The sequence below is a fragment of the Hypanus sabinus genome, chromosome 1 (genome assembly GCF_030144855.1).
Source record: "Hypanus sabinus isolate sHypSab1 chromosome 1, sHypSab1.hap1, whole genome shotgun sequence".
Classification (NCBI taxonomy): domain Eukaryota; kingdom Metazoa; phylum Chordata; class Chondrichthyes; order Myliobatiformes; family Dasyatidae; genus Hypanus; species Hypanus sabinus.
The window spans coordinates 171,294,388-171,315,701 of NC_082706.1; the positions used below are offsets into that span (position 1 = coordinate 171,294,388).

A 21,314-nucleotide genomic window follows, 5' to 3' on the forward strand; every position below is an offset into this window, starting at 1 on the left:
TAATATTGTAAATATATTGCTTGATTAAGTATTATTTGTTTACATAATTCTTTAGAGTTTATATGTTAATAGTATGTGAGTGGCATACATTATTACACCACCACATCATATGTGTGCGCCTCACTAAAGTAACAATGCAGTACACATGCAATCCTGCCTCCCATGTTTTTCTTTCAATTAGCTCCTGGAGTTACTAAACACAACACAACTACAGGAATAAATGAGAGTTTGAAAAAGATAAATGACAGCAATATTTAATATATGTTTTCTATTGAGTTAATGAAGAAATATAAAAATGCGCAATGAATTTAAATATTTTGCAGTTAAATTTATTTTAGTATATACAACTACACAGTTGAGATTTTTTCTTTGTTTTGCATTTAATGAAAATTAGACAACATTTAACAAATTACAGTTAGAGAAGAAAGTGCACAAAGAAGGCATACAATTATATTTGACAACCTCACCTTAACCAAAGGTAACACGGATCAGCACACAACATGTTAAGTTGCAGGTCTCCTGTTTTTGGTAATCTAAGTTCAAAATAAAACAAACACCTGTACATTCTAAGCAACACAATACACTTAAATCTGAGAACAGGGACAGTCTTTCTGATTGAGGTTCTAATTCCTCATAAATCCACCATATCTCTTTTCAAATTCAGGGACTTCTTTGGAATATATTTCACCATCTTCGTCGGAAGGGACGAGAGCATCATTCCAACGTTTCATAAAACCGCCATACCTTTTCTGGTAATCTGGTTTCCCAAACCTTCTCATGAAGCCTCCATATCTCTTTTGCAGTTCAGGCCACTCGTCTAATTCTTGGTTTTGTTTGAATGCATTCATGAATCCCCCATACCTCTTCATGATGTCACTGCGGCCATCAGAGTCGCCGTGGTCCAAGTAATGCTTCTGATCATTGAGCTCACTCAGGTTCAGCAGTTCTTTGAGAATGTCAGAAGAATCTACTGAAGAAGCACTCTCAACATCCTTCTTCATGAACCCCCCATATCTTTTATTCAGTATCTCCCTCCCCCTATTTTCATCGTGAACGTTGGCGAAGTATGTGTCACTGGGGTCTCCTTTTTTCATAAATCCACCATAGCGCTTCATGAAGCCGCCATATCGCTTGTTCAGAAGCTGATGTTGTTCTTCCTTTTCCTTGTCATTTTCAGGAGCACTTTGACTGTCCTCGTGGAGTTTATTAATTTCCTCCAGCTCCTTGCACATCCCCCATGCCTTTCCTGATGACGTCTTACCTTCACACTCCAATGTGCAACTCTGGAATAAAATAATATTTATGTATCAAAGAAAGCATAACTCTTTCCGAAAGGCAACATGGTAGTCAAACAAACCATGGGCTGGTTCTTAAACCTGTATCTTGGTGCTTTAAAATCTATTTTGCTCCCTTTTTGATGTGTGCTGCAGTGAAGAGAATTTGACTTCATTTGCATGAAGTAAATATGTTAACAGAATTTTTACATGATTTTGCAATTAACTTTTATTTTATTATTCAGTTCTGCTCAGTTGACAGCAAGTACTCAACTTAATAAGTAGTTTAATTTCTGGAATTTCATGGGTTTCAAGAGCACTATTGCATTGGAAGCCCCATCACCTGCAGTGTTTCAATGAGAAGGCCCTTTGCCAAGTATCAGAACAACTAGGAATGATAGGTAAAATCATCCTATTAGAATTTCACTTGAAGATCTTTAAATTGTGCTCAGTCTGTGGTAGTGGCTGAATATTTCTCATTTTTATTCAGATGGAATTTAAAAACTATATTCACATGTAGGAAATTATAAAACCAGAGATTAATTACCAGCTAAACTGAAAAAGTAGGCTTTACCAGCCGCTGCCAGAATCTTCTGCTTATATAATCCAACCAGTTATGTTTTAGACCATAAGATATAGGAGCAGAAGTAGGTCATTCAGCCCATCAACTCTGCTCCGCCATTCAATCATGGGCTGATCCAATTCTTACAGTCATCCCCACTCCCTTGCCTTTGCCCCATGCCCTGGCTAATCTCTTCCTTAAAAACACCCAATGACTTGGCCTCTAAAGCTGCTTGTGGCAACAAATTCCAGAGATTTACCACCCTCTGACTAAAGTAATTTCTCCGCATCTCAATTCTAAATGGATGTCCTGCAGTCCTGAAGTCGTGCCCTTTTGTCCTAGGATCTCCTACCATGGGAAGTAACTTTGCCATATCTAATCTGCTCAGGCCTTTTAACATTCAGAATGTTTCTATGAGATTCCCCCCCTCATTCTCCTGAACTCCGGGGAATACAGACCAAGAGCTGCCAGACGTTCCTCATATGGTAACCCTTTCATTCCTGGAATCATTCTTGTGAATCTTCTCTGATCTCTTTGTAATGTCAGTATATCCTTTATAAAATAAGGAACCCAAAATGGTTGAATGAACTTGGCCTTTTCTCCTTGGAGCAACAGAGGATGAGAGGTGACCTGATAGAGGTGTATAAGATAATGAGAGGCATCGATCATGTGCACAGTCAGAGGCTTTTTTCCCCAGGGCTGAAATGGCTAGCACGAGAGGGCACAGATTTAAGCTACTTGGAAGTAGGTACAGAGGAGATGTCAGGGGTAAGTTTTTTTTTTACGCAGAGAGTGGTGAGTGCATGAAATGAGCTGCTGGTGACAGTGGTGGAGGTGGATACGATAGGGTCTTTTAAGAGACTCCTGGACAGGTCCATGGAGCTCACAAAAATAGAGGGCTCTGGGTATCCCTAGGTAAGTTCTAAGGTAAGGACATGTTCGGCACAGCTTTGTGGGCCAAAGGGCCTGTATTGTGTTGTAGGTTTTTTATGCTTCTAAAACTGCACACAATATTCCAAGTGTGGTCTCACAAGTGCCTTATAGAGCCTCAACATCACATCCCTGCTCTTATATTCTAGATCTCTAGAAATAAATGCCAACATTGCATTCACCTTCTTCACAACCGACTCAACCTGGAGATTAAACTTTAGGGTATTTTGCGCAAGGACACCCATATGATTTCTTTATGATTACACTAGCGTTGTTTCCCAGAAATCTGTTAGTCTATTTGCAGAATTCTAAATGTAAGTTAAGAGATATTACAACTTCTACACTATTTTCCATGGTGTATGATCAAGATCCAACATCACACTCAACATCCAGCAAAGGCAGTATACAAGTTGAACAAGCTTTACACTGAAAATAGGAAACAGTCGGTACAATTGTGTTCTGGAATTTTGCTGTGTAGAAGTGTGTATATTATTCAGCTATGGTGTTAGTATAGAAGGGTGGTAGATTCTTGAGGAAGTCTTTTAGTTAGCTTATTTTTATCCATTATAGTACTGTCAATTATACCTAAGTGTCCATATTTCTAAATTATGAATATATCCCTCAGTTGAAGCAGTGTATAGTTTTAAAATTATATGACATTTCTGCCAATTAACCTCTAGGTATTATGTTTATCTAATGCCAACAGCTAACCACTGTTGAAAGGTATTCATGTCCAAAGAAAATATACCATAGATGCTGCCTGACTTGCTGAGTTCCTCCCACATATCATGTATGTTACTCAATATTCCCTGCATCTACAGAATCTTGTGTTTTTGTGATCAGCTAGGCATGTTGCAGCTTTCTAGATTAAACAATTTAAAATAATGATTCTGTTATTCCCCTTTTCCCGTACAGTAGGATGTCCAATGCTCCACTACCTAGTACAAGGCAAACATTTATGTCAACTAAACCAATACTCCTAAATCTGGGCTCCTCACACTAAAACTGTGAGGCCACTCCTCAAAAACTAACTGCTGCAGTTATGACTGTGTGGCTGAGCACAGCTCCAATGCCATAACTGTTTGCTGATGACACCACTGTCCATAGATGGTGATGAATCAGCATAAAGGGGGGAGAATGAACATCTGGCCGAGTGGTGTCATAACAACAACCTCTCACTCAGTGTCAGCAAGACCAAAGAGCTGATTATAGATTTCAGTCGAAGGAAAGCAAAGGCCCATGAGCCAGTCCTCTTGGAGGATTAGAGGTGAAGAGGGTTAGCAATGTTAAATTCCTATGTGTAATTGTTTTGAAGGGCCTGTTTCGGACCCAACACATAAGTGCAATTACAAAGAAAGCACAGCAGTGCCTCTTCCTTAGGAGTTTACACATGGTATCTAAAACTTTGACAATCTTCTATAGATGTGTAGTGGAGAATATATTGAATGGCTGTACCACAGCCTGATATGGAAACACCAATGCCCTTAAAAGGAAAATCCTACAAAAGCTAGTGGATATGGCCCTACCCACCGCTGAGTACATCTACATAAAAAGTTGTTACAGGAAGGCAGCATCCATCATTAGAGACCCAAACCACCCCAGGATATGCTGTCTTCTCACTGCTGCCATCAGGAAGAAGGCACAGGAGCCTCAGGACTTGCACCACCTGGTTCAGGAACTGTTACTATTCTCAGCCATCAAGCTCTTGAACCAAAGGGGCTAGCCTCATTCAACTTCACTTGCCCCATCATTGAAACGTTCCCACAACCAATAAGCTCACTTTCAAGGACTCTTCAACTCTTCATCTCATGTTCTTGTTGTCTTTTGCACTCTGGTAGAACACTCTAGTTGGAAGGACTTTTTATTGATTCTGTAATAGTTATAGATTTGTCATGAATGCCCACAAAAAATTAATCTAAAGTAACCCAACTGGTTTCATACTGTTACAACACTTGAAGCAACGCAACTGTAGCTAGTCCTGCCCAAGGGTCTCGGCCCAAAACGTCAACTGTACTTTTTTCCATAGATACTGCCTGCCCTGCTGAGTTCCTCCAGAATTTTGTGTGTGTTGCTGGTGCAAATTGGGAGAGAAGCAACTTCCAAGATGTCCCACAGTCATAGAGATCTTGGAGGCTCATGACACAATCTTTTCATCCTATTACAAGTCTTTTCAATCATTCTTAGATTCAATTGCATCTTAAAAACCTGTTCACCTGTTCTTTTCTCTGCCCCACATTCTCTGTCCGGCCTGCTGAGTGTTCAATCACCTTCTGTTTGTATTCCAACATTCTGAGTATTTTGCTTTACAAGATATTATAGCAAACTGCTGTACTCAGATAAATTAATCCATGTATTTTATTCTCTGTGCATAGCCAAAATTAATCACAAAGCTGAAAATCTTTCTTCTGGGCTGCCTGCAAGATGTGTGAGACAGCAGAAGACAAAAAGTGGTAAGTGGTATTAGAGCAGAAAATTCCCATGTATCATCCAGGATTTGAACCTACTACCTGCAATTCAATCAGTAAAAATTACAATCAAAGAATCATATTTCCCTACTTACAACTTTGAGAAAATACGAGGGGTGATTGATATGCTTGTGGCCTAAGGTGGAAGGAAATGAATTATACAGCTCTTGTTACATGCGCTTGCAGTTTAACTCTTTGAGTGAAAATGCAGAAAGTTTGAAGTTAATAACTCATCTCCTTCTACCTTAAGCCACAAACTTATCAATCACCCCTGCTGTGGACCACTTCTGGAGGTCCAGGATGCCAACTTCTACAAAGAAGGAATCCGTATGCTCCATGACCGCTGGACTAAGTGTGTAAATGTAGGAAAAATAAATGTGCTAGGTTTTCTAAAATTGAAAAGGCAGGACTTCTTTTCAGAGCGGGCAGCGGAGTCCGTGGAAGCAGAGTCCTGGGCTTTGGCTAAGTGGGCTTCGGCGTAAGGGGACTTCGGTAAGCCTGTGTGATTGCTCGCTGAGGGGAAGAAGGTAAGGTCGCTAGGTGCTTTTTAGACTTATTCTATTAATCCAGTTCAGGTATGGGGGAGACGGTCAGAGCAGTGGTGTGCTCCGTATGCAGTATGTGGGAGGTCAGGGTCAACACAGTTGTCCCTGATGACCACACCTGCAAAAGGTGCGTCCAGCTGCAGCTCCTATCAGACCGAGTTAGGGAGTTGGAGCAGGAGCTGGATGAACTACGGATCATTCGGGAGGTGGAGGCAGAGATAGATAGGAGTTATCAGGAGGTAGTCACACCAAAAAACCAAGAAGTAGGCAGATGGGTGACGGTCCAGAGAGGCAGGGGGAGCAGGCAGAGAGAGCAGAGCACCCCTGCGGCCATTCCCATTAACAATAAGTATACCGTACTGGATACTGTTGATGGGGATGACCTACCAGGAATGAGTTGTAGTGGTCCTGCCTCTGGCACAGAGGTTGAACCCTCAACTAGGAAGGGGAGGAGGGAAGAGAAGAGAGCGATAGTTTTAGGGGATTCTATAGTCAGGGGGGCAGATAGGAGATTTTGTGGGGCAGATCGGGAGTCTCGGATGGTATGTTGCCTCCCTGGTGCCAGGGTCCGGGACATCTCAGATCGGGTGCAGGCTATTCTTGAGAATGAGGGCATGAACCCAGATGTAGTGGTCCATGTAGGGACCAACGATGTAGGTAAGGTGAGTGAGGGGGTCCTGCTTAGAGAGTTCAGGGAGTTAGGAGTGAAGCTGAAAGGCAGGACCTCCAGGGTGACAATCTCGGGATTGCTACCTGTGCCACGTGTGAGTGAGGCGAAGAATAGAATGATTATGCACATTAATACGAGGCTGAGAGCATGGTGCAGGAAGGAAGGGTTCAGGTTTTTGGATAATTGGTCTTTGTTCCAGGGACATTGGGATCTGTTTCGAAGGGATGGTCTACATCTGAACCGGAGGGGTACTAACATTCTTGCAGGAGTGTTTGCCAGTGCTGCTCGGGGGAGTTTAAACTAGATGTGCAGGGGGCAGGGATCCAGATCCAGAGGGTTGGTCAGAAGGTGCATGGGTTTAAATGTGTACAAGGTTTGGGTGATCTTGAGAAGGTCATCAAAATTCAGGGTGCAATTTGCCCGATGGAAGTTCAAGGAGCTGGCTTAGGTACAGTAGACGGTGTTTTAAGGAAAGAGAGGAGGAATGGGCTAAGAATTCTATACTTGAATGCGCGTAGTGTCAGAAATAAGACAGATGAGCTTGAAGCTCAGATGAAAATGGGGAACTACGATATTGTTGGGATAACGGAGACATGGCTGCAAGGGGATCAGGCCTGGGAATTGAGTGTACCAGGGTATACGTGCTATCGTAGAGACGAAATATGGGAAGAGGGGGTGGGGTGGCCCTGTTGGTGAGGAATGAGATTCAGTCCTTAGCAAGAGGTGACTTGGGAACAGGGGAAGTAGAGTCTGTGTGGATTGAGCTGAGGAACAGTAAGGGTAAAAAGACCCTAATGGGTGTTGTGTACAGGCCTCCAAACAGTAGCGTGGATATTGGGTACAAGTTGATTAGGGAGTTAACATTGGCATGTGCTAAAGGTAATGCAGTCGTTATGGGAGATTTCAACATGCAGGTGGCCTGGGAGAATCAGGTAGGTGCTGGACCCCAGGATAGGGAGTTTGTGGAGTGTCTAAGGGATGTATTTTTGGAACAGCTTGTGCTTGAGCCAACCAGGAACGAGGCTATTTTGGACTTGGTGATGTGTAATGAACAGGAATTGATAAGTGATCTTGAAGTAAAGGAGCCATTAGGAAGTAGTGATCATAACATGATAAGTTTTTATCTACAATTTGAGAGGGATAGGGGCAGATCAGAGGTGTCAGTGTTGCAATTAAATAAAGGAGACTACGGAGCCATGAGGGAAGAGCTGGCCAAAGTTAAATGGGCGGATGCCCTGGCAGGAAAGACAGTGGATCAGCAGTGGCAGATATTCTTGGGCATAATACAAAAGATGCAAAAGCAGTTCATTCCAATGAGAAGGAAGGATTCAAAGAGGGGGAAGGGGCCACAGTGGTTGACAAAGGAAGTCAGAGATTGTATAGCATTAAAGAAAAAGAAGTATGACAGGGCTAAGATGAGTGGGAATACAGATGATTGGGAAAGTTTTAAGGAACAGCAGATCTTAACTAAAAAGGCAATACGGAGAGAAAAAATCAAGTATGAGCTCAGTCTAGCCAGGAATATAAAAGGGGATAGCAAAAGATTTTTTAGCTATGTGAAGAGAAAGAAGATAGTTAAGAACAATGTTGGCCCCTTGAAGAATGAATTGGGAGAAATTGTTATGGGAAACAGGGAAATGGCAACAGAATTTAATGCATACTTTAGATCTGTCTTCACCAGGGAGGACACAAGCAATCTCCCAGATGTATGGATGGGCCAGGGTCATAAGATATCAGAGGAATTGAGACAGATTGACATTAGGAAAGAAACTGTGATGAGTAGACTGGTAGGACTGAAGGCTAATAAATCCCCGGGTCCAGATGGTCTGCATCCGAGGGTTCTAAAAGAGGTGGCTCAGGAAATTGCGGATGCATTGGTAATCATTTTCCGATGTTCCTTAGATTCAGGATCAGTTCCTGAAGATTGGAGAGTGGCTAATGTTGTCCCACTTTTCAAGAAGGGAGGGAAGGAGAAAACGGAGAACTATCGCCCTGTTAGCCTAACGTCAGTCGTGGGGAAGATGCTTGAGTCCATTATTAAGGACGAAATAATGGCACATCTAGATGGCAGAAATAGGATTAGGCCGAGCCAGCATGGATTTACCAAGGGCAAATCATGCTTGACTAATCTGTTGGAGTTTTTTGAGGGTGTAACAAGGATGTTAGACGAGGGTAAGCCAGTGGATGTTGTGTACCTAGATTTTCAGAAGGCATTCGATAAGGTGCCACATAGGAGATTGGTGAGTAAAATCAGAGCTCATGGCATTGGGGGCAGGGTTTCAACATGGATAGAAAACTGGTTGGCAGATAGAAAGCAAAGGATAGCAGTGAATGTGTGTTTCTCAGACTGGCTGGAGGTGACTAGTGGGGTACCACAGGGCTCTGTATTGGGACCACAGCTCTTTACGATTTATGTCAATGATTTAGATGAGGGCATTGAAGACTATATCAGCAAGTTTGCTGACGATACTAAACTGGGTAGCAGTGTGACATGCGAAGAGGACGTTAGGAGAATACAGGGAGACTTGGATAGGCTGAGTGAGTGGGCAGATACTTGGCAGATGTCATTCAATGTGAATAAATGTGAAGTTATCCACTTTGGAAGCTGGAACATGAGGGCAGAGTATTGTCTGAACGGTGTCGAGTTAGGTAAGGGAGAAATGCAAAGAGACCTAGGAGTCCTAGTTCACCAGTCAATGAAGGTGAATGAGCAAGTGCAACAGGCAGTGAAGAGGGCAAATGGAATGTTGGCCTTTGTTACAAGGGGAATTGAATACAAGAGCAAGGATGTTCTTTTGCATTTGTACAGGACCCTGGTGAGACCACACCTGGAATATTGTGTACAGTTTTGGTCTCCAGGTTTAAGGAAGGACATTCTGGCAATTGAGGAAGTGCAGCGTAGATTCACTAGGTTGATTCCTGGGATGGCAGGGCTGTCTTATGCAGAGAGATTGGAGAGATTGGGCTTGTACACGCTGGAATTGAGGAGATTGAGAGGGGATCTGATTGAAACGTTTAAGATAATTAAAGGATTTGATAGGATTGAGGCAGGTAATATGTTCCAGATGTTGGGAGAGTCCAGTACCAGAGGGCATGGATTGAGAATAAGAGGTCAGTTATTTAAAACAGAGTTGAGGAAGAGCTTCTTCTCCCAGAGAGTTGTGGAGGTGTGGAATGCACTGCCTCGGAAGATGGTGGAGGCCAATTCTCTGGATGCTTTCAAGAAGGAGCTGGATAGATATCTGATGGATAGGGGAATCAAGGGATATGGGGACAAGGCAGGGACTGGGTATTGATAGTGAATGATCAGCCATGATCTCAGAATGGCGGTGCAGACTCGAAGGGCCGAATGGTCTACTTCTGCACCTATTGTCTATTGACTCCTTTTACTTTAAGACACGAACTTATCAATCACCCCTGGTATATGCTGGTCATCAGCTGTTTAGCATATTTATTCATGAATTTGATGACATAATTGGGAAGCAAATTTTAAACTGAACAATAAAGTATTAGCTGTATAAAAAGAAGTGGAGCCAAGAACATTAATAACAGTCAAACTGGAACACCACCTGAAGGTTTCTCTTCAAGTCACACATTAATCTAGCCAGGAGAAATATCCTTTGTCATTAACTCTAACTGCTGGAACACTCTCCCAACAACATTGTGGGAGTATCATCAGTGTAGGACTGCAGCAGTTTAGCACCTCCTGCAGGCAGTTAAGGATGTGCTTGCCTTTGATGAATACAAATTTAAATTGAGTGAGCAGGCAGAGTTTTGACAGATCTCAGTGCAGATAAGATGAGTTGAAACATTTTGGAGTAAAGAATGTTGGAATGTTATTTAAAAGGTGAAACTAAATCACTCTTCTTCAGTTCCCCTTAAGCACTTCAAACCCTGGCTTCTAATTCTCAACTAGCAACGAACTGAAACCCAACCAGGTTGTTTGTAGCTAAGTTTCTGAGGTGTATTAAAGGGTGGATGTAAAGAGGAAGGTTGCCTTTTTAATATGGAGATGATCCCAGGGGATTCCAATCATTTCCAAAATGGTGATGAAAGCAGTCTTGGGAGATTTTGATGGAGGATGCACACGGATTCTTGATAAACAAAGCGATGAAAGGTTACTATGAATTGATTGTAATGTAAAATCGAGGTTCCAGTCAAATCAATCATCTATCAAGGTGCAAAGAAGCCTACTCATCCTCCTGATTTATTGGTTTGTGGACTCATTTGATTCCCGGGAAGTCTAAATGCCCAGTGCAGCAGCCAGGCTGCATTTTTTCCAAGAACATTACTATCCTTTGGAGGAGAGACATAGATCCTTATATTCCCCTTTCTGACTTGTATTCATAGAATCCTTTTAAAAAATTATAACTCTTGTAAAGAGATATTGCTAGCTAAGATATTCCAACTTTTTATTCCATTTCTTGTTCATTGCTCTAAGATCAGTCTTTATAATACACATTACATTAATGTACAATATAAGCAATTAACTTGAAACTTAAAAGCTTTAAAATGAAATAATACAACACAGATATAGGGAAAGTAGCATGTTAACAAATTATTATTCACATGCTAACAATATTTCATGATGTGATCTCTGCTGCAATACTTTCACCGTGTCAGAATAATGCTGAATGAAATTTCTCACTCCGAAGTCCTAAGCACTAAAGACTAGCTGACATTTCAACTCAGAACTAAAGAAGTGTTATACTTTCAAATTTGTTTGATGATATATAAAATTTATACAAAATTGAAGGATAGCCCAAGCGTACCAAGGAGACTTTGATCACAAGCAGATTAATGTTTTTTGTGAGACTTTCAGATGTGCAAATTGATTGTTCCATTTTCTACATCAAAAAGGAAGCAATTGGTTATTAAGTACTTATCCTGGGGCCACGAAAAGCCTTATGTATTAGCACTGATTTATGTAACATAGCAACTTTTTGTGATTTGATTTCTACTGAAGATGCCTCCCAGTGTGTTTGAGAGTTATCCCAGCTTGTGTTGTGTTCACAGCTCTGAAAAAGAATGCAACATGATTCAACTGGCTGCATGTAGACAAAGCTTCAGCACCACTATCATCTGGTTATTATTTATTGGGTCAGTGCCTCGTCTCATAAAATAATAACTTGTATGTTAGTTATGCTGCCAGCAGCACTTCCAAAACCATTTCTTGAAAAATGCCATCTTCCCAATAGAAGCAGGTAGTGAAAATTACTGCTATCATTTGGCTTTTCTAGATTTACATTTAGAACATAGAACATAAGAATATCTACAGCACATCACAGGCCCTTTGGCCCACAATATTTTGCTGACCATGTAACCTATAGAAGCTGTCTAGAATTTCCCTACTGCACAGCTCTCTATTGTCTCTAGGCTGCATGTACCTGGGAGTCTCTTAAAAGACCCTATTGTATCTGCCTCTACCACCGTCGCTGGCAGTGCATTCGACACACCCACCACTCTCTGCGTGAAAAACATCTCTGACATCCCCTCAGTACCTACTTACAAGCACCTTAAAACTATCCCTTCTCATGTTAGCTATTTCAGCCCTGGGAAAAAGCCTCTGGCTATCCACATGATCAATGCCTCTCATCATCTATCAGGTCACCTCCACACTCTCCAATCCAGCCAATTTCCTTGTAAATCTCCTCTGCACTCTCTCTATAGCATCCACATCCTTCCTGTAGTGAGGAGACCAGAAACAGAATTGTGGTCTGCAGGAGGCTACTGCAGTAAACACCATTTAGATGATCAATCTGCTGTTTCTGGTATACTTAGTGCAGGATATTGACATCTTGGCTGTTTCAAGGTTGCAGCTGGCAAAGTCCATTCTTTTTAAAGATCATTCACGTTATGGCCATTTCATGCTTCTTTAAGCTGGTGGGCCACTTAACAGCCTGAATTTAGTAGTAACGTCAGCGATCCGCCCCATTTTGAATTTGCGGCGTGCGCCTTTTTCACGTTTGCTTGTAATTTACACCTACTCATAACGTTAATTTTTGATTTCAGTGGCATTTCTCCTTAATGAAGGGAGCCAGCCTTTTCAAACTAAACCTTCGTTATTTATTTAGTCTATCTGCTAATTTAAATCTTCTACAGGGCTTTGCCTTTGACAAAGTTCCACATGGAAGGTTAATTAAGAAGGTTCAGTGCCTTTGACAAAGTTCCACATGGAAGGTTAGTTAAGAAGGTTCAGTCGTTAGGTATTAATGCTGGAGTAATAAAATGGATTCAACAGTGGCAAGATGGGAGATGCCAGAGAGTAGTGGTGGATAATTGTTTATCGGGATGGAGGCCGGTGACTAGCGGGGTGCCTCAGGGATCTGTTTTGGGCCCAATGTTGTTTGTAATATACATAAATGATCTGGATGATGGGGTGGTAAATTGGATTAGTAAGTATGCCGATGATACTAAGGTAGGAGGTGTTGTGGATAATGAGGTGGGTTTTCAAAGCTTGCAGGGAGATTTATGCCGGTTAGAAGAATGGGCTGAATGTTGGCAGATGGAGTTTAATGCTGAGAAGTGTGAGGTTCTACATTTTGGCAGGAATAATCCAAATAGAACATACAGAGTAAATGGTAGGGCATTGAGGAATGCAGAGGAACAGAGAGATCTAGGAATAACTGTGCATAGTTCCCTGAAAGTGGAGTCTCATGTAGATAGGGTGGTGAAGAGGGCTTTTGGAACGCTGGCCTTTATAAATCAAAGCATTGAGTACAGAAGTTGGGATGTAATGCTAAAGTTGTACAAGGCATTGCTAAGGCCAAATTTGGAATATTGTGTGCAGTTCTGGTCACCGAATTATAGGAAAGATATCAATAAATTAGAGAGAGTGCAGAGACAATTTACTAGGATGTTACCTGGGTTTCAGCAATTAAGTTACAGAGAAAGGTTGAACAAGTTAGGTCTCTATTCATTGGAGCGTAGAAGGTTGAGGGGGGATTTGATCGAGGTATTTAAAATTTTGAGAGGGATAGATAGAGTTGACGTGAACAGGCTGTTTCCATTGAGAGTAGGGGAGATTCAAACTGGAGGACATGATTTGAGAGTTAGGGGGCAGAAGTTTAAGGGAAGCATGAGGGGGTATTTCTTTACTCAAAGAGTGATAGCTGTGTGGAATGAGCTTCCTGTAGAAGTAGTAGAGGCCAGTTCAGTTGTGTCTTTTAAGGTAAAATTGGATAGGTATATGGACAGGAAAGGAGTGGAGGGTTATGGGCTGAGTGCGGGTAGGTGGGACTAGGTGAGATTAAGGGTTCGGCACGTACTAGGAGGGCCGAGATGGCCTGTGTTCTGTGCTGTGATTGTTATATGGTTATATGGTTATATTGTCTTACTTAGGTTGCAAAGGACATTCCAATCAACCAATGAAGATCCGTGGTCTTGCCCTTGGAATGAGCTTCACCCAATGCATTGCGCCTCGGGCGTTGAATTCCCGGATTTGTTTATACGCTGTTGTTGGGTGGGGGGTCGAGTGGTAGAGGGCGGGAAACAAAACGGCAGGACTCCCTTATACTATTAATCTTTTTCATGGGATTGCAGAATTTCAACAAATATCGTCAAAGGTCATGAAACTACGACTTTTGCACGTCCTTTCTCTTCGAATGTTGAAGACCTGCTGTTTCCCCCGGAAGCAGTTTCTGTTTTTATTTAAGAATTCCAGCATCTGTATTCTGTGTATTTTTTTCTGCGACAGACAATTGTCGGATACTGGTTCGTCGTCTAATTAAATTTGACCATTATATTCCAGATAGTACTTTTAAATACATTCTTCTTCAAACTGAGCCTGAAGTTGTTGAACGCAGAGTTTATAGTCATAGAATCATACAACGTGAAAACTCGCCCTTCTACCTACCATGCCCCTGCTCGTCACCGGGTAGCTAAGGGTCTCCCCTGGAAACATTGACTGCTTATTCCTTTCCATTGATGCCGCCGGACCTGCTGAGTTACCCCGGCATTTTTGTGTGTATTATCTGTGTCAATTCCCATTTTCCAGCAGGTCTGAGTTCGATGACATGGCCTTTCGGATGCTGCTCTAAACACTTGGAAAACGTTGTGAGATTGCCTGTCTCCAACACCCTCAGGGCCTCCCAGCCATTTGTTATGTCGTGTACGTCTACCATTACCGAAGGGTCCCGGACCCCAGGTTGGGAACCTTGCATTAGGCAGTTTCCAAGCACCCCCAGGCTCCCCTTTCGATCTCCTACACCATCTGATTATAAACAATTTTGCTAAGGAGAAAATTTCCTAACCCCATCTTCTTTATTGATGCTGCTGGTAACCACATCAAATTACGTATTCTCTGAGCATTCTCCTCTTCAAAGCTAACCCTGCCTCCCCATTCTCTCCTTACAAGCGAAACGTCCCATCGCAGGCAATACCTTGTTCAATCTCCGCTGCAGCCGCACAGTCCAAACACATCTTTTCTATAGTTTGACATCAAGAACTCCACACTGCACTCAGGCTGCGGTCTATCCTTTCAACCTTACACCAACCACGCCCCCTCCATTATTTTGAGCCCTGTCTAATGATGTCACGTTTCGGGATTCTGGGATACGTAGACCCACGTTCCTGTATTCCGCAGTACTTCCCAGGGTTCTATCAAACCTCATATTTCGTGATAAACAGCAAAATTAGAGTTGCGTCCCATTGGAAGTTAAACGGAATTTACATTAACATCTTGGAAATAACTATTTGAATTCGGGATTAACGGGAGAGTGGGAGTGAAATAAGTGTGATTTGTTGATCATTTGTTGTCATTGGTGCTCTTGGCTGATCTCCATCTATATCCGGAAATATAAAGATTTGAAAAGATAGCCCTGAGCTGCCGTTGCCGCGATATAACTTCTAAGTGAGTTCTCTGTATAGTTGCGTCGGGGCGAGAATGTCGGGAAGTCTAGGGGAGAGGTGAATAGTCTCCCCCCGAAGCTGCTCCGTACGGCACATTACAACCCGTGATGGTCGGTGTTCATGATATTTTAAGAACGACTTGCTTTGTTGACGCCGGTTTATTCCCCCCCCCCTTTTACAATAAAGGACTGGAAGTTGTTGGTTAATGGGCAAACCTTGGTGTAGCGGGGAAGTAATTCTGAGCACAACCAGCCCCGTGGCATGATGCTGCATCTCTCCCTCAAACGCATCTTCCCTCGCTGTCAGTCAGATCCCTCCCCTACACTTTATCGCCCCGAAATCTATCGCTCTATTACTGACCGTTATGCTTTGCGCTCGCTTCACGCGCGTACCATGCTCTAAACTGGAAAACAAATGATGCAGATCAATAATTAAAATGGATGATAAAATATTTATCTTCCTAAGAACCTTTAAGCACATCGGAACGCTCGCAATTCCACGAGCGGTGGAAATCAATCATACGCTTGCAGCACGGACAGTTCGGTCAGCGACCCTACTCAAAAATGCCGGTGACATCCCGCAGCTGCCCTAAACTTCTCATTGACGTTCGGGTTTCACACGAGTTGGTTCTTTCATCTGTATGTGTGTACAATCAATGTTTATGTTAAAGTGTGCAAGGTCGTTTAAACTCACCAGCGAGTTGAACTCCGTGGCATGGCCGGCTAAATGGTAGGCACAGTAGGCACATTCCTGGTCACAATCTGCCCCGACCCCTACGAAGGAGGCACACAACACCGCCAGCAGGCAATGGCACTTCCACGGTAACGCCATTAGCTGAAAGAGAATGCGGTACACAAAGCATACAGCTGAATGATCGTTTTCTCGTTTAAACTTTTCATTTTCTGCATCAGTTAACTAGATTTAAGCACCTTCACACCATTCTTCACTGCATTAAACCGATCAAAGTAATCGCAGCTCTGGGTCATCCATTGGTAGTTCAAAGGTTTGTTCACATATCATCATTATAGTAACAGAATAAATTTTGAGGAAGGTTCAAGTTGAAAATTATTGTCATAGACACAAAAAAAAACACAGGACGTATTTCTACTGTTAATCGGGCGTATCAGCTCTGTCAAAGAATGGCTACAGCTACTTCTAATGGAACAAGAAACCATCCGGACGGCGTTTCGATTGCAGTAGGTAGAACTACCGTGCCCTAGAGAGATCAGTCAACGATGGAAGTGCGATTTATCACCTAGGTCTGGAAGGTGAACTTACATATAAACTCACTGCATCTCCGAGCATCGTTACGTTCACTATGCTAAAGAGCGTAAACATGAATGGACCCACTTTGATAGCAAGAAGAAACCCGCTCGCTTGTTAAAATTGCTGAGAATCGTGGTTCCGGTGAATTCAGAAAGTTTTACTTAAATGCTCCCGTTCATCAAAGGACCATGTAGAAAAGTAGCGCCCTACGCCCATTAAGCTGTTTTTTTTTTTACCTACCTTTGTCGCAGGCTTTCTGAAAACGAAACCCTTATGATGCCGGGTGAAGGTTTCTGGATCTTGCGGACTTTGCCTGGTATTTATAGAGGAATGTGCCGCTCTCCGGAAACAACCTGGAAAACAGACAAATGACCCGTAGTTATGGTAGTCAGTTTGCCTGTCTACTGATTTCTTAACCGTCTCGCCTCGCGCCTTTAAGTAAGGGCGGGTCGCAGTGGGCAACTGTCAATCGCTACCCAACCTGTCAAGCTGTTAATATTTACAGCTGCTGAAATGGAAGCGATTCAGAGTAACGATCACAAGAAGAGAATAGTTGCCTGGAGGTCCCGGGATGCAGAACTTTATTCTTCTGCGGCGTGTGACAGATTGCCGCCCACGGGCCAGAACACTTTAGGATCTAATTGGCAGCTTAACGTGTGCTCGTAAATAAGACCAGAAGACAAAGGAGCAGAATTAGGCCACTCGGCCCATCGATCTGCTCCGCCGTTCCATCCTGGCTGGTTTATTATTGCTCTCAACTTATTCTCCTGCCTCCTCGCCATAGCCTTTTACGCCCCGACTAATCAAGAACCCATCATCCTCTGTTTTAAATGTACTCAATGAGTTAGCCTCCACATCCATCCGTGGCAATGAATTCCACGGATTCACCACCCTCTAGCTAAAGACATTCCTCCTTATCTCTGTCCCAAATGGACGTCCATCTTATCTGAGGCAGTGTCCTCTGGTTCTAGACTCACCCACTACAGGAAACAACAGCCTCCACACCCACTCTATCGAGACCTTTCAATATTCGTTGTGTTTCATTGAGACACCCCCTCCCCGCATTCTTCCAAGCTCCAGGGAGTACAGACCCGGAACCATCAAACGCTACTCGTACGTTAACCCTTTCATTTCCAATATCATTCTCGTGAAAGTCCTCTGGACCCTCTCCAATCTTTTATTAGATAATGGACCTAAAACTGCTCACAATACTCCATTTGCGGTCTGACCAGTGCTTTATAAAGCCTCAGCATCACATCCTTGCTGTTATGTTCTAGTCCTCTCAAAATTAATGCTAACATTGCTTTTGCCTTTCTTAACACTGGCACAACCTGCAAGTTACCCTTTGGGGAATCGTGCCCGAGGAATCGTCCCTTTGCATCTCTGATTTTGAATCTTCTCTCCATTTAGAAAATAGTCTATAGATTTATTCCTTCTACCAATGTGCATCACCATACTCTTCCCCAGACTATATTCCATCTGCCACCTCTTTGCCTATTCCCCCAATCTGTCTAAATCTTTTTGCAGATTCCCTTTTTCCTCAACACCACCTTACCCCTTCACCTAGCTTCATATCGTCTGCAAAACCTGTCACAAAGCTATCAATTCCGTCATCCAAATCTTTAACATGTAATGTGAAAAAGTGATGTAAGTACCGACCCCTGTGGTAGCCAATCAGAACTGGCCCCCTTTATTCCCACTCTCTGCTTCCTGTAAGTCTGCCAATCTTATATATATGCTAGCATTTATCATTTAATATCATGGACTCTGATCTTGCTAAGTAGCTTCGTATGTGGTGGCTTGTCAAAGGCCTTCTGAAAATCTAACTAAACAACATCCGCTGAGTAGCATTTGTCTATCCTGCCTGATGTTTCCTCAAAGAATTCCAACAAATTTGCCAGGCAAGATTTCCTCTTAATAAAGCATGCTGACTCTGGCCTACTTTATCATGTTCTGCCAAAATCTCACCCTTAATAATGAACTCCAACATCTTCCCACCCACTGAAGATAGGCTAACACACATATCATTTCCATTCCTTTGCCTCCTATTCTTAAAGAGTGAGGTGACATTTGCAATTTCCCAGTCCTCTAAAACCATTCCAGAATCCAGTGATTTTTGAAAGGTCAGTACGAATGTCTCCACATTCTCTTTCAGAACCCTTCAGACCTTCAGTCCTTCAGACCTTTCAGTTTCCCAAGCACCTTCTCCTTAATAATAACAATTGCACTCAATTCTGCCCCTAAGACACTCACAAATTTCTGGCATACTGCTAGTGTCTTCTACATTGACATAAAAAAAGTTTCTCTGCCACGTCTTGTCCCCAATTTCTACCTGTCCAGCATTATTTCCAGTGGTCTAATAACCACTCTCACCTGTCTTTTACTCTTTGTACAGCTTGTCTGAAAAAAAAGGTTTGGTATCCTCTTTTATATTTATTGGCTAGCTTTCCTTCATCTTTTCTTTCCTTATAGCTTTTTAAAATTCCCTTTCATTGTTTTTAAACGTTTCCCAATCCTCTAACTTCCCACTAATTTTTAAAATATTATGTGCCCTCTCTTTTTCTTTTATGCTTTGTCTTCCCTTGTCAGCCACAGTTGCCTCACCCTCCCTTGAGAATACTTCTCCATCATTGGGATTTATCTGTCCTGTGCATTCTGAATTGCCCCAGAAACAACAACCATTGCTGTTCTTTCCCCAACATTGATAGTGCCCCCTTCCAATCAAATTTGGCCCACTCTTCTCTCATGTCCCTATAATTCCCTTTACTCCACTGTAACACCAATACATCTGACTTTATCTTCTTTCTCTTAAATAACAGAGTAAATTCTGTTGTATTATGATCACTGTCCACTAAGGGTTCCTTTACCTTAAGCTCCCTAATCAAATCTGGTTCATTACATAACACCCAATCCAGAAATGCCTTTCCCCTAGAGGGCTCAACTACAAGCTGCTCATCTTGTAGACATTCTACAATTTCCTTCTCTTGGGATCCAGAATCGACCTGATTTTCCAATCTACCTGCATATTGAATTTCCCCATGACTATGGTAATATTGACCTTCATGCTTTAATATCTCCTGCTGTTATTTCTATTCCATATCCTGGCTACTGTTCTGAGGCCTGTATACAACTCTCACCAGGGTCTTTTTGCCCTTGCCGTTTCTTAACTCTACCCACAAGGATTCTACTTCTTCTGATCCTATTTCACCTCTTTCCAAGGATTAATTTCAATTTTTTTTACAGAGTCATCCCAACCCCTCTGCCTGTCTGCCTGCCCTTTCGATACAAGGCGTGTCTTTGGATGTTAAGCTCCCAACTATAATCTTCTCAGAGCCACGACTCGGTGATACCCACAACGTCATAAATGCCAGTTTCTAACTGCGCTCAAACATCACTTATTTTATTCCGTGCTCTCAGATATAAGATCTGCCTGTCCCTTCTCACAACCTCACTACACAACGCATCGATTTGTCCCACCCTGAGCCTTTTCTGTCCGGTTCCTATCCCCCTGCCAAATTAGTTTAAACCAAGGGGAGGGGCGTTTGGTGCCCCTGTCCTTCTTCAAAGGTTCTATAGGGCAAAATTGTCCAAGATATTCATATTCTGATACAAATCTCGCGCATCGCTACTTTTAAGGAGTGCGGAAACCCACAAGCATGTAATCTTTCAAAACATGTTAACAATTGCGGTAAATTAAAGTCAAATTTCGACACTATTTGGCAGTCTTCGGGAACATTTAAAAGATAGCGACAAGCAAGTTAAAAGTAAATGCCAAATCAATTAAGGTCTTTATGAGTAGAGTGTAATGCCACGTCTCGTAATACCACACGCCTCTAAGCAAGATCGCACAGAGGCAGATGTGGGCAGCAATCTGCTTCCGATATGTCAACCGCCCAGAAAGCAGACTATAGAATTACAAACAATAAAAGGACGCATTCCAGATCAAACGAATTCCATTCGATTTAAATCGAGTTATCACTATTTTCTAATTAACAATTCCTAAGTTACAGCCCATCCCCAAGGTCCATAAAATTCAATTTGCCTTCCTTGATAATTTTAACTGTATTTCGAGTCGTGAGTACTTGCTGTCGTGCGCCGGTAACTAACGAGAGTAGTAAATGTGGACAAGAAAATTGAACAGTGATAAGCCTGGTCTAAGCTTAGTGGCACAGCCTGCCGTTTATGAAAGCAGTCGCGGCGAGTGTTCAATTTCCCGGCGGGATCTGATTTTGTTCAAATATTACATTTTGTTGTTGAAATTCAGAGGAAGCTAAGCCATTTCGTCACTGAAGTAGCCTTTCACTAGAAATGTGAGTGTCGCCAGTGGTAACATAAATGTTAAACGCGTACATATATTTGACTGATGGATTATTGTGCTTCACACCAGGATAGTCACAGAGTCGCTTCTATGCCTTGTGAGAATATAAGAAAGCTTTCTATGATGTTACTGTGTAGATATAGGGGACATTTATCTCTGAACTTTCCATCGCCGTTGTATTAGTTATTGGCAATGTAGCTGCTTAGACAGTCGGTTATCTACCAGATCTCCAGCGCTGTTCGCTCCCTGCTGGAGTGGCGAAAGAACAGACAGCTCCGGCATCAGCGAATTCGACGCGCCTTTGGGAGGGACCCTAGTCGGAGTATTTCCTACTTCGTTTTGCCGCTTTTTAAGTATTTCGTTGTCTCCTGTAAGTGGGGATGCATCGTTCATATAAAATTCACTGGAACACAATCAAAAAGGTGCTTTTTTCT

At 42.5% G+C, this 21,314-nt stretch overlaps 1 protein-coding gene across 3 annotated transcripts; it reads right to left on the reverse strand.

Moving 5' to 3' along the window:
• Nucleotides 1-361: 361 nt before the first annotated feature.
• penkb (proenkephalin b) lies at nucleotides 362-16,946 on the reverse strand. Of its 3 annotated transcripts, none has more exons than XM_059951774.1 (3): nucleotides 16,803-16,946; nucleotides 15,990-16,130; nucleotides 362-1,283 (listed from the first exon to the last, which is right to left on the reverse strand). In XM_059951774.1, exons 2-3 carry the CDS (start codon nucleotides 16,125-16,127, stop codon nucleotides 624-626), a joined length of 798 nt encoding a protein of 265 aa, XP_059807757.1. In that variant the 5' UTR covers nucleotides 16,128-16,130; nucleotides 16,803-16,946; the 3' UTR covers nucleotides 362-623. The 3 variants fall into 3 exon arrangements, with proteins under 3 accessions (XP_059807757.1, XP_059807608.1, XP_059807666.1); XM_059951625.1 differs by lacking the exon at nucleotides 16,803-16,946 and adding an exon at nucleotides 16,575-16,714; XM_059951683.1 differs by lacking the exon at nucleotides 16,803-16,946 and adding an exon at nucleotides 16,226-16,371.
• Between the last annotated feature and the right edge of the window lie 4,368 nt (nucleotides 16,947-21,314).

Excerpts from the sequence above, each read along its gene's own strand:
- penkb (XM_059951625.1), bottom strand. The coding sequence starts at position 16,634 with ATGTTTACGCTCTTTAGCATAGTGAACGTAACGATGCTCGGAGATGCA. Across the intron at positions 16,131-16,574 it reads GAGATGCAGTGAGTTTATAT|CTAATGGCGTTACCGTGGAA; the intron begins GTAAGTTCACCT and ends ATTCTCTTTCAG. Across the intron at positions 1,284-15,989 it reads CCACGGAGTTCAACTCGCTG|AGTTGCACATTGGAGTGTGA; the intron begins GTGAGTTTAAAC and ends ATTTTATTCCAG.